Source organism: Salmo salar, chromosome 02 (genome assembly GCF_965601325.2).
Source record: "Salmo salar chromosome 02, fSalSal1, whole genome shotgun sequence".
Taxonomy (NCBI): domain Eukaryota; kingdom Metazoa; phylum Chordata; class Actinopteri; order Salmoniformes; family Salmonidae; genus Salmo; species Salmo salar.
In genome coordinates, this window is record NC_138292.1 from 80,148,505 (window position 1) to 80,160,426 (window position 11,922).

General features: G+C 42.0%; 1 protein-coding gene across 2 annotated transcripts; it reads left to right on the forward strand.

Annotated features, from left to right (window-relative positions):
* The first annotated feature begins 231 nt into the window (after positions 1-231).
* On the forward strand, positions 232-11,922 carry LOC106593361 (uncharacterized). Of its 2 annotated transcripts, XR_006762685.2 has the most exons (4): positions 232-350; positions 2,418-2,853; positions 6,974-8,183; positions 9,398-11,920. XR_006762685.2 is itself a non-coding variant. In XM_045710506.2 (3 exons), the coding sequence occupies exons 2-3, from the start codon at positions 2,424-2,426 to the stop codon at positions 8,110-8,112; spliced, it is 1,569 nt and encodes a 522-aa protein (XP_045566462.2). In that variant the 5' UTR covers positions 232-350; positions 2,418-2,423; the 3' UTR covers positions 8,113-11,922. The 2 variants fall into 2 exon arrangements, 1 of the variants encoding a protein (XP_045566462.2); XM_045710506.2 differs by having other exon boundaries at positions 6,974-11,922.

Here is an 11,922-nt window from a genome sequence, read left to right on the forward strand (position 1 = left end):
AAAATCTACAAAAATGTGTCTTAACAGATGCTAGTTTTGGGAACAAAAAAATGTATTGAGATCAAATGTTGCAATGATGTGAAAGTTTGCATGATGTAGTACAAAATCTATCTTCTCCCACTGCCGGCCACTGGGCATCCTCTCATCACCATATTTGGTAGTGAGAAGAAACGCCAACCGGAGGCTTCACACTTCTATATCCGGTGAAATATCTGGCTCATTGTTCTATCTGTGACGTCGTTCTGGGAAAGGAGGTAGTTCGGAGTTACGCTAGCTACCTAGCTAGCTAGCTAGCTAGTTAGTTGTTGTTAGTATCGTCGGTAGTCAACATTTCAAATTCCCGTTCCAAAGTAAGATCAAACTTTAAAACATTCTTTAACGATTCTATGTACATAACAGCTAGTCTTCAGGACATTAGAGACGGTCTAGCCATGTTATCTAGCTAACGTTAGCTATGGTAGGTTGAAGTTGCCTAGGTTTTCATCTTCAACCTAGGGTAGCTAGCTAGCTATCATTGTTAGCAAGCACGTTTGTTTAGCTAGCTATCTTCAAGACGCTGTGTTGTGACTGATCACATTATTCGTCATCAAGACAATGTCAAATATGTGATTTTTGAATCGTTCATTTCAACCAGGCAGCCTACTCACTAGATAGTAAGTGGGCAGGGCCGGCGCCAGAACGGATCAGTTGGACAGGCATTTGATTGACTATTGTAGCTGTCGGTGAGGGAGGACCATTGGCGATTTTAGCATGTACATCTTGGTGAAAAAAACAACAACAAATGTGGCATGCGAGCAAAGCCACTACTCTACACAACACTAAACAATACATCCATTGCATAATAACGGTGACAAACGGTGCCCACAAACTGTTAGGACCTACATAAAGCCGTCCCAACATCTTACCACTGCTACACCTGGCTATCAGCAGAGCAGCGAAACAGTTCATTCAGCCTCATTTACTGCCTTTAAAAAAAAAACATAGCTGATATGGCTGACTTGCTTAAACAGATGTGGTTTCTACTGACTATTGAGATGTACAAACTATGGCATAAGGGGACGACAAGCAGATAAGAGGGAATCCGTAGTTTAAATTAAGACAATGACTGAGCTAGGACGGAAGCAACATTAGTCAATAACTATTTGTTTAGCACTATTGAAATGTACAGCGACAGAATTCAGAACATGGGCTGTTCTTACAGTGTACTCCCTGTACACCAAGTTAGAACCGTAGGATAAATAAAGGGGGCTAATAAGCAGACAATGAAAGCTCTTACAATATTAAATTATTACATTTCTCTAAAACAGGTTATAGGCTACAGTAGAACAGTCAGAACAGTAGGCAAAATTAAGAGGTGTAAATAGACCAAATTATTAGGGTGAGGCACATGTGCTACTAACAGCTTACTACACAACATACACTTAGTATTACTTTCTTAGCTGCAGTATACATATCTCCCTGGCATATTACATTTATGCAGCTGTGTGTGTTGGTAATGTCATGACTGTAAACATGATCTTTAACAATGTAACATTTGATAAACCACACCAGCCACTGCAGCCTTGATAAGGCGCCAAAATGAAATCAACCATTTGGTATCATTTTGATTATGGAAGATTGAAAAAGTGTGGTTCAAGTTGTTTTCTTGGAGACTATTTGAAGCCGTCGTCTCTATCTGAGCATGACAGCATCCAACTCAGTTTCCCTCCCAGAAAACACACAAAACCGTATAGTGTTGTGTATTTGCAAATTCATGAGGAAACTGAAGAGAGGATGGCTTTACCGAGTTTTGGATCACTTGACCGCAGTGTTTGTTAGCTCGCTAGCTAACCGTAGCTGCCTTACTTCAGTTTTAGGAATCATTTACTTAATCATTCAGCCAGCGTCATATCAAATGTAATTTTGGTTCGCCTTTGCTTTAAACTAGCAAACTTCTTGCTTGTAATTGTATCTAGCTAGATATCATCCCACCCTATGGAGAAAGGTGACGGTAAAATGTATCAGAAACCCAATTAGCTCAAATGGCTAACGTTAGCGATCGTTGCCACAGCAATGTTGGCTAGCTAGCTACATTTTCTTAGCAGAATCCTAGCAGATGGAATATGTTTTATACATGGTGTATCTATCACTTTATTAGCAGAATCCTAGCAGATGGAATGTTTTATACATGGTGTATCTATCACTTTATTAGCAGAATCCTAGCAGATAGATACACCATGTATAAAACATATTCCATCTGCTAGGATTCTGCTAATAAAGTGATAGATACACCATGTATAAAACATATTCCATCACTTTATTAGCAGAATCCTAGCAGATGGAATATGTTTTATACATGGTGTATCACTTTATTAGCAAAGCTGTTCTAGTGAAACTCACCTTTCATTTTTTTGTGCCTCTTTTGAATCCATCTGTAGCCTTCCATGTCTGAACCCAAGTCTCAGGGGTCTGGCTGTGGTGTTCCAGTCCAGAGAACCTCAAAGCAGGGTCCAGAGATGGTCTCAGTGAAGCTGGAGGATTGCAGTCAAACACTGGAACTCAATGTGATAGTCAAAGAGGAGCCAGAAGCTCTAGAGGAAGAGATGGCAGTCAAAGAGGAGGAGGAGAGAGCAGTCAAAGAGGAGGTGGAGGAGGAGAGAGCAGTCAAAGAGGAGGTGGAGGAGGAGAGAGCAGTCAAAGAGGAGGCGGAGGAGAGAGCAATCAAAGAAGAAGAAGAAGAGGAGGTGGAGGAGGAGAGAGCAGTCAAAGAGGAGGAGGAGAGAGCAGTCAAAGAGGAGGAGGCAGAGAACAGAGATGTGTCTGCTCCAGATCTAGAGGAAGATGAGGAAGAAGTAGATAGTATCACTGACCCAGGTAAGTTCAGGTGTGGAGTACGGAGAGAAGTTGGTGCCTCGGCGGCCTCAGGGGATTCTACAATTATTATTGCTATTATTTACAGCTCACTTCCCACAGATATTGTTAAAGTTAGCCCAGCTTTTAGACAGAGATGATATACTATTGTTAAAGTTAGCCCAGCTTTTAGACAGAGATGATATACTATTGTTAAAGTTAGCCCAGCTTTTAGACAGAGATGATATACTATTGTTAAAGTTATCCCAGCTTTTAGACAGAGATGATATACTATTGTTAAAGTTAGCCCAGCTTTTAGACAGTGATGATATACTATTGTTAACCTCTCTTGGGGAGCGTCCCACCCATGGTTCACACTATTCAACAGCCAGTGAAAAATCAGAGCGCCAAATTCATAACCACAAAATGTCATAATTTAAAGTTCTCAAACATACGACTATTTTACACCATTTTAAAGATACACGTCTCCTTAACCTCTATGGGCTAGCCACCTACTCAACAGCCAGTTGAATCCTGTGGCGCGTTATTCAAATACCTTAGAAATGCTATTACTTACATTTTTCAAAAATATGACTATTTTACACCATTTTAAAGATAAGACTCTCGTTAATCTAACCACACTGTCCGATTTCAAAAAGGCTTTACAACGAAAGCAAAACATTATTTCTGTCTGGGTACTCTGCTGACATAATCTAATCAGACACCCATTTTTCAAGCTAGCATATAATGTCACATAAACCCAAACCACAGCTAAATGTAGCACTAACCTTTGATGATCTTCATCAGATGACAACCCTAGGACATTATGTTATACAATACATGCATGTTTTGTTCAATCAAGTTCATATTTATATCAAAAACCAGCTTTTTACATTAGCATGTGACTAGCATTCCCACCGAACACTGCCGGTGAATTTACTAAATTACTCACGATAAACGTTCACAAAAAGCATAACAATTATTTTAGGATTTATAGATACAGAACTCCTCTATGCACTCGATATGTCCGATTTTAAAATAGCTTTTCGGTGAAAGCACATTTTGCAATATTCTCAGTAGATAGCCCGGCATCACAGGGCTAGCTATTTAGACACCCAGCAAGTTTTGCACTCATCAAAGTCAGATTTACTATAAGAAAAATGTTATTACCTTTGTTGTCTTCGTCAGAATGCACTCCCAGGACTTCTACTTCAATAACAAATGTTGGTTTGGTCCAAAATAATCCATCGTTATATCCAAACAGCGGCGTTTTGTTCGTGCGTTCAAGACAATATCCTAAAGGGTAAATAAGGGTGGCGAGCATGGCGCAATTCGTGACAAAAAAATTCTAAATATTCCATTACCGTACTTCGAAGCATGTCAACCGCTGTTTAAAATCAATTTTTATGCCATTTTTCTCATAAAAAAGCGATAATATTCCGACCGGGAATCTGCGTTTAGGTAAACAGACAAAGGAAAAGAAAGCATTCGGTCGACGCAGGCACGCGCCTAAGCCCATAGTACTCTGAGTGGCCACTTGCCAAAAGCGATAAAGTGTTTCAGCCAGAGCCTGCCTCGATATCGTTCAGCTTTTTCCCGGGCTCTGAGAGCCTATGGAAGCCGTAGGAAGTGTCACGTTATTGCACAGATCCTGAGTCTTCAATAAAAAGAGCCAAGATGAAACACTACTTCTCAGACAGGCCACTTTCTGCTTGAAATCTTCTCAGGTTTTGGCCTGCCATTTGAGTTGTGTTATACTCACAGACACCATTCAAACAGTTTTAGAAACTTTAGGGTGTTTTCTATCCAAAGCCAATAATTATATGCATATTCTAGTTACTGGGCAGGAGTAGTAACCAGATTAAATCGGGTAAGTTTTTTATCCGGCTGTGTCAATACTGCCCCCTAGCCCTAACAGGTTAATGTAACCAAATTGTCCAATTTCAAAAAGGCTTTATGGCGAAAGCATAAAGTTAGATTATGTTAGGACAGTTCCAACACAAGAAAAACCACACAGCCATTTTCCTAGCAAAGACAGGCGTCACAAAAACCAGAAAACCAGCTAAAATTATGCACTAACCTTTGACGATCTTCATCAGATGACACTCCTAGGACATCCTGTTACACAATACATGCATTTTTTGTTCGATCAAGTTAATATTTATATCCAAAAACAGCATTTTACATTGCCGCGTGATGTTCAGAAAATATTTTGCCTCCAATACTGCCGGTGAATCAGCACAACAATTTACAAAAATACTCATCATAAACGTTGATAAAATATTAAACTGTTCTTCAAAGAATTATAGATAAACATCTCCTTTATGCAACCGCTGTGACAGATTTCAAAAAAGCTTCACGGGGAAAGCACACTTTGCAATAATCTGAGTACGGCGCTCAGAAAAAGACATCAAGCAATACAGATACCCGCCATTTTGGAGTCATCTAAAATCATAAATAGCATTAGAAATATTCACTTACCTTTGATGATCTTCATCAGAAGGCACTTCCAGGTGTTCCAGATCCACAATAAATGTTGTTTTGTTTGATAAAGTCCATAATTTATGTCCAAATATCTCCTTGTTGTTTGCGCGTTCAGTAAGCTACTCCAAATGTAGGAAGCGCGGCCAAAATGTCACGACGAAAAGTTTAAAAAAAGTTATATTTACGTTCGTTGAAACATGTCAAACGTTGTATAGCATCAATCTTTAGGGCCTTTTTAACATAACACTTCAATAATATTCCAACCGGACGATTCCAATGTCTTGAAAAACGTTTTGGAACACACCTACCTCCTCACGTGAATGCGCGCCAATGAACTCATGTCCTTCACCAACTCCCCGGCCTTCTTGTTCGCTCTCTGTTCACTGCAAAAGCCTGAAACAAGGTTCTAAAGACTGTTGACATCTAGTGGAAGCCTTAGGAAGTGCAAAATGAACCCTAAGTCACTGTGTGTTAGATAGGCAAAGACTTGAATAGACTACCAGCATCAGATTTCCCACTTCCCGGTAGGATTTCTCTCAGGTTTTTGCCTGCCATATGAGTTCTGTTATACTCACAGACATCATTCAAACAGTTTTAGAAACTTCAGAGTGTTTTCTATCCAAATCTACTAATAATATGCATATTCTAGTTCCTGGGCCCGAGTAGTAGGCCGTTTAATTTGGGTACGTTTTTCCTCCGGCCGTGAAAATACTGCCCCCTACCCAAGAGAGGTTATTAAAGTTAGTCCAGCTTTTAGACAGAGATGATATACTATTGTTGAAGTTAGCCCAGCTTTTAGACAGAGATAACATACTATTGTTAAAGTTAGTCCAGCTTTTAGACAGAGATGATATACTATTGTTAAAGTTAGCCCAGCTTTTAGACAGAGATGATATACTATTGTTAAAGTTAGCCCAGCTTTCAGACAGAGATGATATACTATTGTTAAAGTTAGCCCAGCTTTCAGACAGAGATGATATACTATTGTTAAAGTTAGCCCAGCTTTCAGACAGAGATGATATACTATTGTTAAAGTTAGCACAGCTTTCAGACAGAGATTATATACTATTGTTAAAGTTAGCCCAGCTTTCAGACAGAGATGGTATACTATTGTTAAAGTTAGTCCAGCTTTTAGACAGAGATGATATACTATTGTTAAAGTTAGTCCAGCTTTTAGACAGAGATGATATACTCTGTTTAGCAGTATACCACTAACCCACAGTTTATCAACCTGTGTCTCTGACTGTTTGGCAACTCTTTCCTCAAGTCGGAGTGTATATCTGTGGATGGTAGATGGTTCTAATTAGAAAGTCGTTGTTTTCATTGCTCGTGCGGTGCCCAGTAAATTATGAAATCCGCTGTTAATCAACTGTTAATTAATGAAACGATGAATAAAGAGCTGTAAGCTTGGGCTAGTGCCATCACCTGCTGTTGTGCCCTTGACTAAGATGCTTAACCCCCACAGCAACTGGTCCACGTGCCCACATAGTACGGCAGCCCTCTGCTCCAACCTGTATGTTTATGTTGGTTTTAAACAGGAAGTCACAATTCCATTGTTTTCTAATTGGACAAATAAAGTGATCTTAATAGTTTTTAAACAAGTCTAAAGCCAATGCTTCTGTTCCTGATTCTAACCCCATATCTGTCCATATTCCCACAGGAGAGAGCTCCAGGCCAGGTTCAGACAGTGAGCCCAGTTCCACAGCATCAGGAAAATATAAACAACACAGACAGAGGAACTCAAGACAGAAACATCACCACTGCATGGACTGCTTCAATAGTTTCTATGATCCAGAGGAGTTTAGAAGACACACTTGTAGACCCCATCCCTGTTCAGATTGCAGAGACAGTTTTGTGTGTCCAACTCACCTCATACCACACAAAAAGACCCTCAAAAGGAAGAAAACATACACGTGTGGTCAATGTGGGAAGAGATTTCAGACACCAAGCAGCTTGAAGACGCACCAGCTTACTCACACAGGAAATAAGTTGTACCACTGCTCCCAATGTAGGAAGACTTTCAGCTGTTCGTTCAATTTGAAGAGGCATCAGAGAATACATACAGGAGAGAAGCCTTTCCACTGCTTCCAATGTGGGAAGCGCTTCTGTATGGAAGGACAGCTAAACGAACACAAGAGAATACACACAGGAGAGAAGCCGTACCACTGCTTTCAGTGTGGGAAGAGCTTTGGTCGGGCAGGAGCTCTAAAGGCACACCAGCTAATTCACACAGGAGAGAAGCCGTACCACTGCTCTCAGTGTGGTAAGAGCTTCAGTCAGGCAGGACACCTGAAGACACACCATCGAACTCACTCGGGAGAGAAGCCGTACCACTGCTCTGTTTGTGGGATGAGTTTTCCTCTTTTACAGACCTTAAATAGACACCAGCTTACTCACACAAGAAAGATGCCTTATCACTGCTCCCAGTGTGAGAAGAGCTTCAGTCAAACAGGAAGCCTGAGGGCACACCAGTTAACTCACACAGTAGAAAAGCCTTACCACTGCCTTCAATGTGGAAAGAGTTTCAGTCATTCATCAAATGTGACAGCCCACCAGTTAACTCACACAGGAGAGAAGAATTACCACTGCACTCAGTGTGGGAAGAGCTTCAGTCTGGCAAGATACCTGAAGAAACATTGTCAAACTCACACAGGAGAGAAGCCTTACCACTGCCCTCAATGTGGGAAGAGTTTCCGTCAGTCATCACATCTGAGGGCACACAAGTTAACTCACACAGGAGAGAAGCCCTGTACCACTTCTCTCAGTGTGGGAAGACCTTCAGGCAGACAGCAGACTTAAAGAGACACCAGCGTTTATAGCCCGATCTACAGGCTCCCAATCAGACTCTACAGGCTGTGGGGGCTGCCGCGGTAGGTTTCTCCACTCTACAGGCTGTGGGGGCTGCCACGGTAGCTTTTTCCACTCTACAGGCTGTGGGGGCTGCCACGGTAGCTTTCTCCACTCTACAGGCTGTGGGGGCTGCCGCGGTAGCTTTCTCCACTCTACAGGCTGTGGGGGCTGCCGCGGTAGCTTTCTCCACTCTACAGGCTGTGGGGGCTGCCGCGGTAGCTTTCTCCACTCTACAGGCTGTGGGGGCTGCCGCGGTAGCTTTCTCCACTCTACAGGCTGTGGGGGCTGCCGCGGTAGCTTTCTCCACTCTACAGGCTGTGGGGGCTGCCGCGGTAGCTTTCTCCACTCTACAGGCTGTGGGGGCTGCCGCGGTAGCTTTCTCCACTCTACAGGCTGTGGGGGCTGCCGCGGTAGCTTTCTCCACTCTACAGGCTCTTACGACATCACAATAATTTAACATGTTGAATGTATTGGGCCTCAAGTCAGCCGTCATCGCTGAGTGTGAGCAGTGCTCAGAGCACTTATGAGGCACGTCCCACCGTCAGCCAATCAGCTCTCAGAACTATAAAGGTTCTCTACCACACAAGTTAATAACAATGGCACCAAAAAAAAGGAAACAAGGCAGGATGTCCTCTGTTCCTATGGTAACTCGGTAGCTAGCTCATGCTCTTCAAGGACTTTGTGACTGTGTTATCTAGTGGGAAGCCGTTATGTTGTGTTCTAACTGGACTCCAGTAGTTGGGCTCTAGCATATACTGACCATAACTGTGCTTGTTGGCTAGGCTAATAGCTAATGTTATTTGGCTAATAGCTAATGTTATTTGGCTAATAGCTAAAGTTATTTGGCTAAATAGCTAACGTTAGCTGGCTGACTCGCTTACTGGCTAGGATAACTGCATATAGCTAACATTTTCTGATAATTGGTTAGATGGCAGGGCTGTGCGGTATACCGTATTTTACTATATACTGATATTGATGCACGGACCAGTTTGGGTTTTTACTTTACCTTCTATGTCGGCCGTCATTGTAAATAAGAATTCGTTTTTAATGGACTTGCCTAGTTAAAAAATAAAATAAAAATAAAAAAATGTTAAAATATAACGGTATTTGCTCTCTCTGCTCTCTCTCTCTGCTCTCCCTCGCTCTCTCTGCTCTCTCTCTCTGCTCTCCCTCTCTCTGCTCTCCCTCTCTCTCTCTGCTCTCTCCCTCTCTCTCTATGCCGCTTTCCACACAGACCTTGCCCCGCCCCCTGCCACTCAAGGAGCCCATATGTTGTTTCTGGACCTCCAGACACGTGTGTTCAGTCTGCATGGTCAATGCAGCACATGCAACAATATCAATACACTAGCCTTCTAGAATTTACCCTTCTGTTTCTTACATCTGCAAACAGCTAGTTTGTCTTTTCTAAGGGAGTTGTTCTGTATCGTGTTAGCCGCTAGCTAGATAATAGATGTACTGAGTCAGAGCAAACGTAGCTAGCTAATACAGCCTGATACCAGTGATGGTGGAGGCCTAAATCAGCATGTTGTTTGTGAAACAGTATCTTCTAAACCAATAAGATCAGGAGAAGCATGAATATGTTAGCTATATGAGGTAGCTCCTCCCTGGCATTTTCATTTGTTGTCATGCCAACCAACACTGTGTTCAAAATGCCCACTTATTTATATTCTGACTATAGAATTCAAATAATTATTCTATTTCCATGATTTCAACGGTAGCTAGTTGATACAGTGTTTTGATCTAAATTAGAAGTCAAATCGCAATTGCAACATTTGGTAAAAAAAAGGCCTTGATTTTTTTGGGTGGCCAATATCGTGCAGCCCTGCGTGGCAGTGTGAAAATTATCGCAAATGAGTGCAGGAAATGAAGAAATTGATGGAAATGTAGGAAATTGTATTTGGTTCAAGTTGAATTGTACAAAATAAAACAATAAGAATGGAGAAAGAATTTTGTATTATTCATCAACCTAAACTCCCGTCAAATACCGTCCTCCCGGGATATTATATATTTGGGCCATATCGCCCAGCCCTATTAGATGGTGTTATGTATTAGCAAAACGTTGGTTTACTTTAATGTAGCTGTAAGCTGGGTCTTGATAGCAACTGGCTGACTCATTAGTGCTAACGTAACAGCAGAGGGGTCCTTCTCCTCTTTTGCTCATCTCACACCTCTAGTCTACATCAAACCCCTCCCATCACAAAGCTCCTCCCATCACAAAGCTCCTCCCATCAGCTCAAAGGCGGGAAGTTTAACCCAGTGGTCCACAGACGGCCGGCTGGAGACATGGACACAGCAGAGTTCTGACGAAGAGTGACGATAACTACAACACAGCCACGCAAAAGTGCCTCAAACGCTCATATTTCCTCAAGCAAACCTCGTAAACAGTCTGAAAATGATCTGGTTAAAAGTGTTTGTGTGTAATAAGATAACATTTTAGAATGTGTGTGATTTCTGCTTTTCTGACAGTGAACAGGTATTACCCTCAGGTGTCCATGGGAAAGTGTACTGTTTGGTATCTGTGAGATCTTAGTCTTCACACCGGCGGTGACAGTGAACAGGTATTACCCTCGGGTGTCCATGGGAAAGTACAAAGTACCCTCCATTAATGTGGACAGTTGATTAACTCGTGCCCTGCCATGAGTCAAAGGTCAATGCAGGCGATGAATGCTATTTCCTCACCTGAGCCAATCACAGCTCTCCTGACGGAAGGCTTCACCTCATCCTGTCCAGGACTATAGACTGAATGTGTGAATACTACTCATTGTGTTCCCACGGTGACCAGGACTATAAAATGAATGTGTGAATACCACTCATTGTGTTCCCACGGTTTCCAGGACTATAAACTGATTGTGTGAATACCACTCATTGTGTTCCCACGGTGACCAGGACTATAGACTGAATGTGTGAATACCACTCATTGTGTTCCCACGGTGACTAGGACTATAAACTGATTGTGTGAATACCACTCATTGTGTTCCCACAGTGACCAGGACTATAGACTGAATGTGTGAATACCACTCATTGTGTTCCCACGGTGACCAGGACTATAAACTGATTGTGTTCCCACGGTGACCAGGACTATAAACTGAATGTGTGAATACCATTCATTGTGTTCCCACAGTGACCAGGACTATAAACTGAATGTGTGAATACCATTCATTGTGTTCCCACAGTGACCAGGACTATAAACTGAATGTGTGAATACCACTCATTGTGTTCCCACGGTGACCAGGACTATAGACTGAATGTGTGAATACCACTCATTGTGTTCCCACGGTGACCAGGACTATAGACTGAATGTGTGAATACCACTCATTGTGTTCCCACGGTGACCAGGACTATAGACTGAATGTGTGAATACCACTCATTGTGTTCCCACGGTGACCAGGACTATAAACTGATTGTGTTCCCACAGTGACCAGGACTATAAACTGAATGTGTGAATACCACTCATTGTGTTCCCACGGTGACCAGGACTGCGAGCGTTTTATTGTGAGCGTGTAACCTGTAGGCTATGATACTTATCTTATTACTATCTATATTTCTATATCTATATTATAATCCCTGCCTTGTTTCATTCTGAAGTATCAATGTAACTGGTTGAAGTGGATTGTGTGTGTGTGCTGCACAGTCCCTAAGTTCTAGACCTCTAGATCTGGTAATGAATGGTGTGGCTGTTGAACAAGTTGAGGAGACTAAATTACTTGGTGTTACCTTAGATTGTAAACTGTCATGGTAAAAACATATAGATTCAATAGT

Bases quoted from the DNA above. Each gene is read 5' to 3' on its own strand.
- LOC106593361 (XM_045710506.2), top strand. From the start codon at position 2,424: ATGTCTGAACCCAAGTCTCAGGGGTCTGGCTGTGGTGTTCCAGTCCAG. The intron at 2,854-6,973 runs GTAAGTTCAGGT...ATATTCCCACAG, and splicing joins AGATAGTATCACTGACCCAG to GAGAGAGCTCCAGGCCAGGT.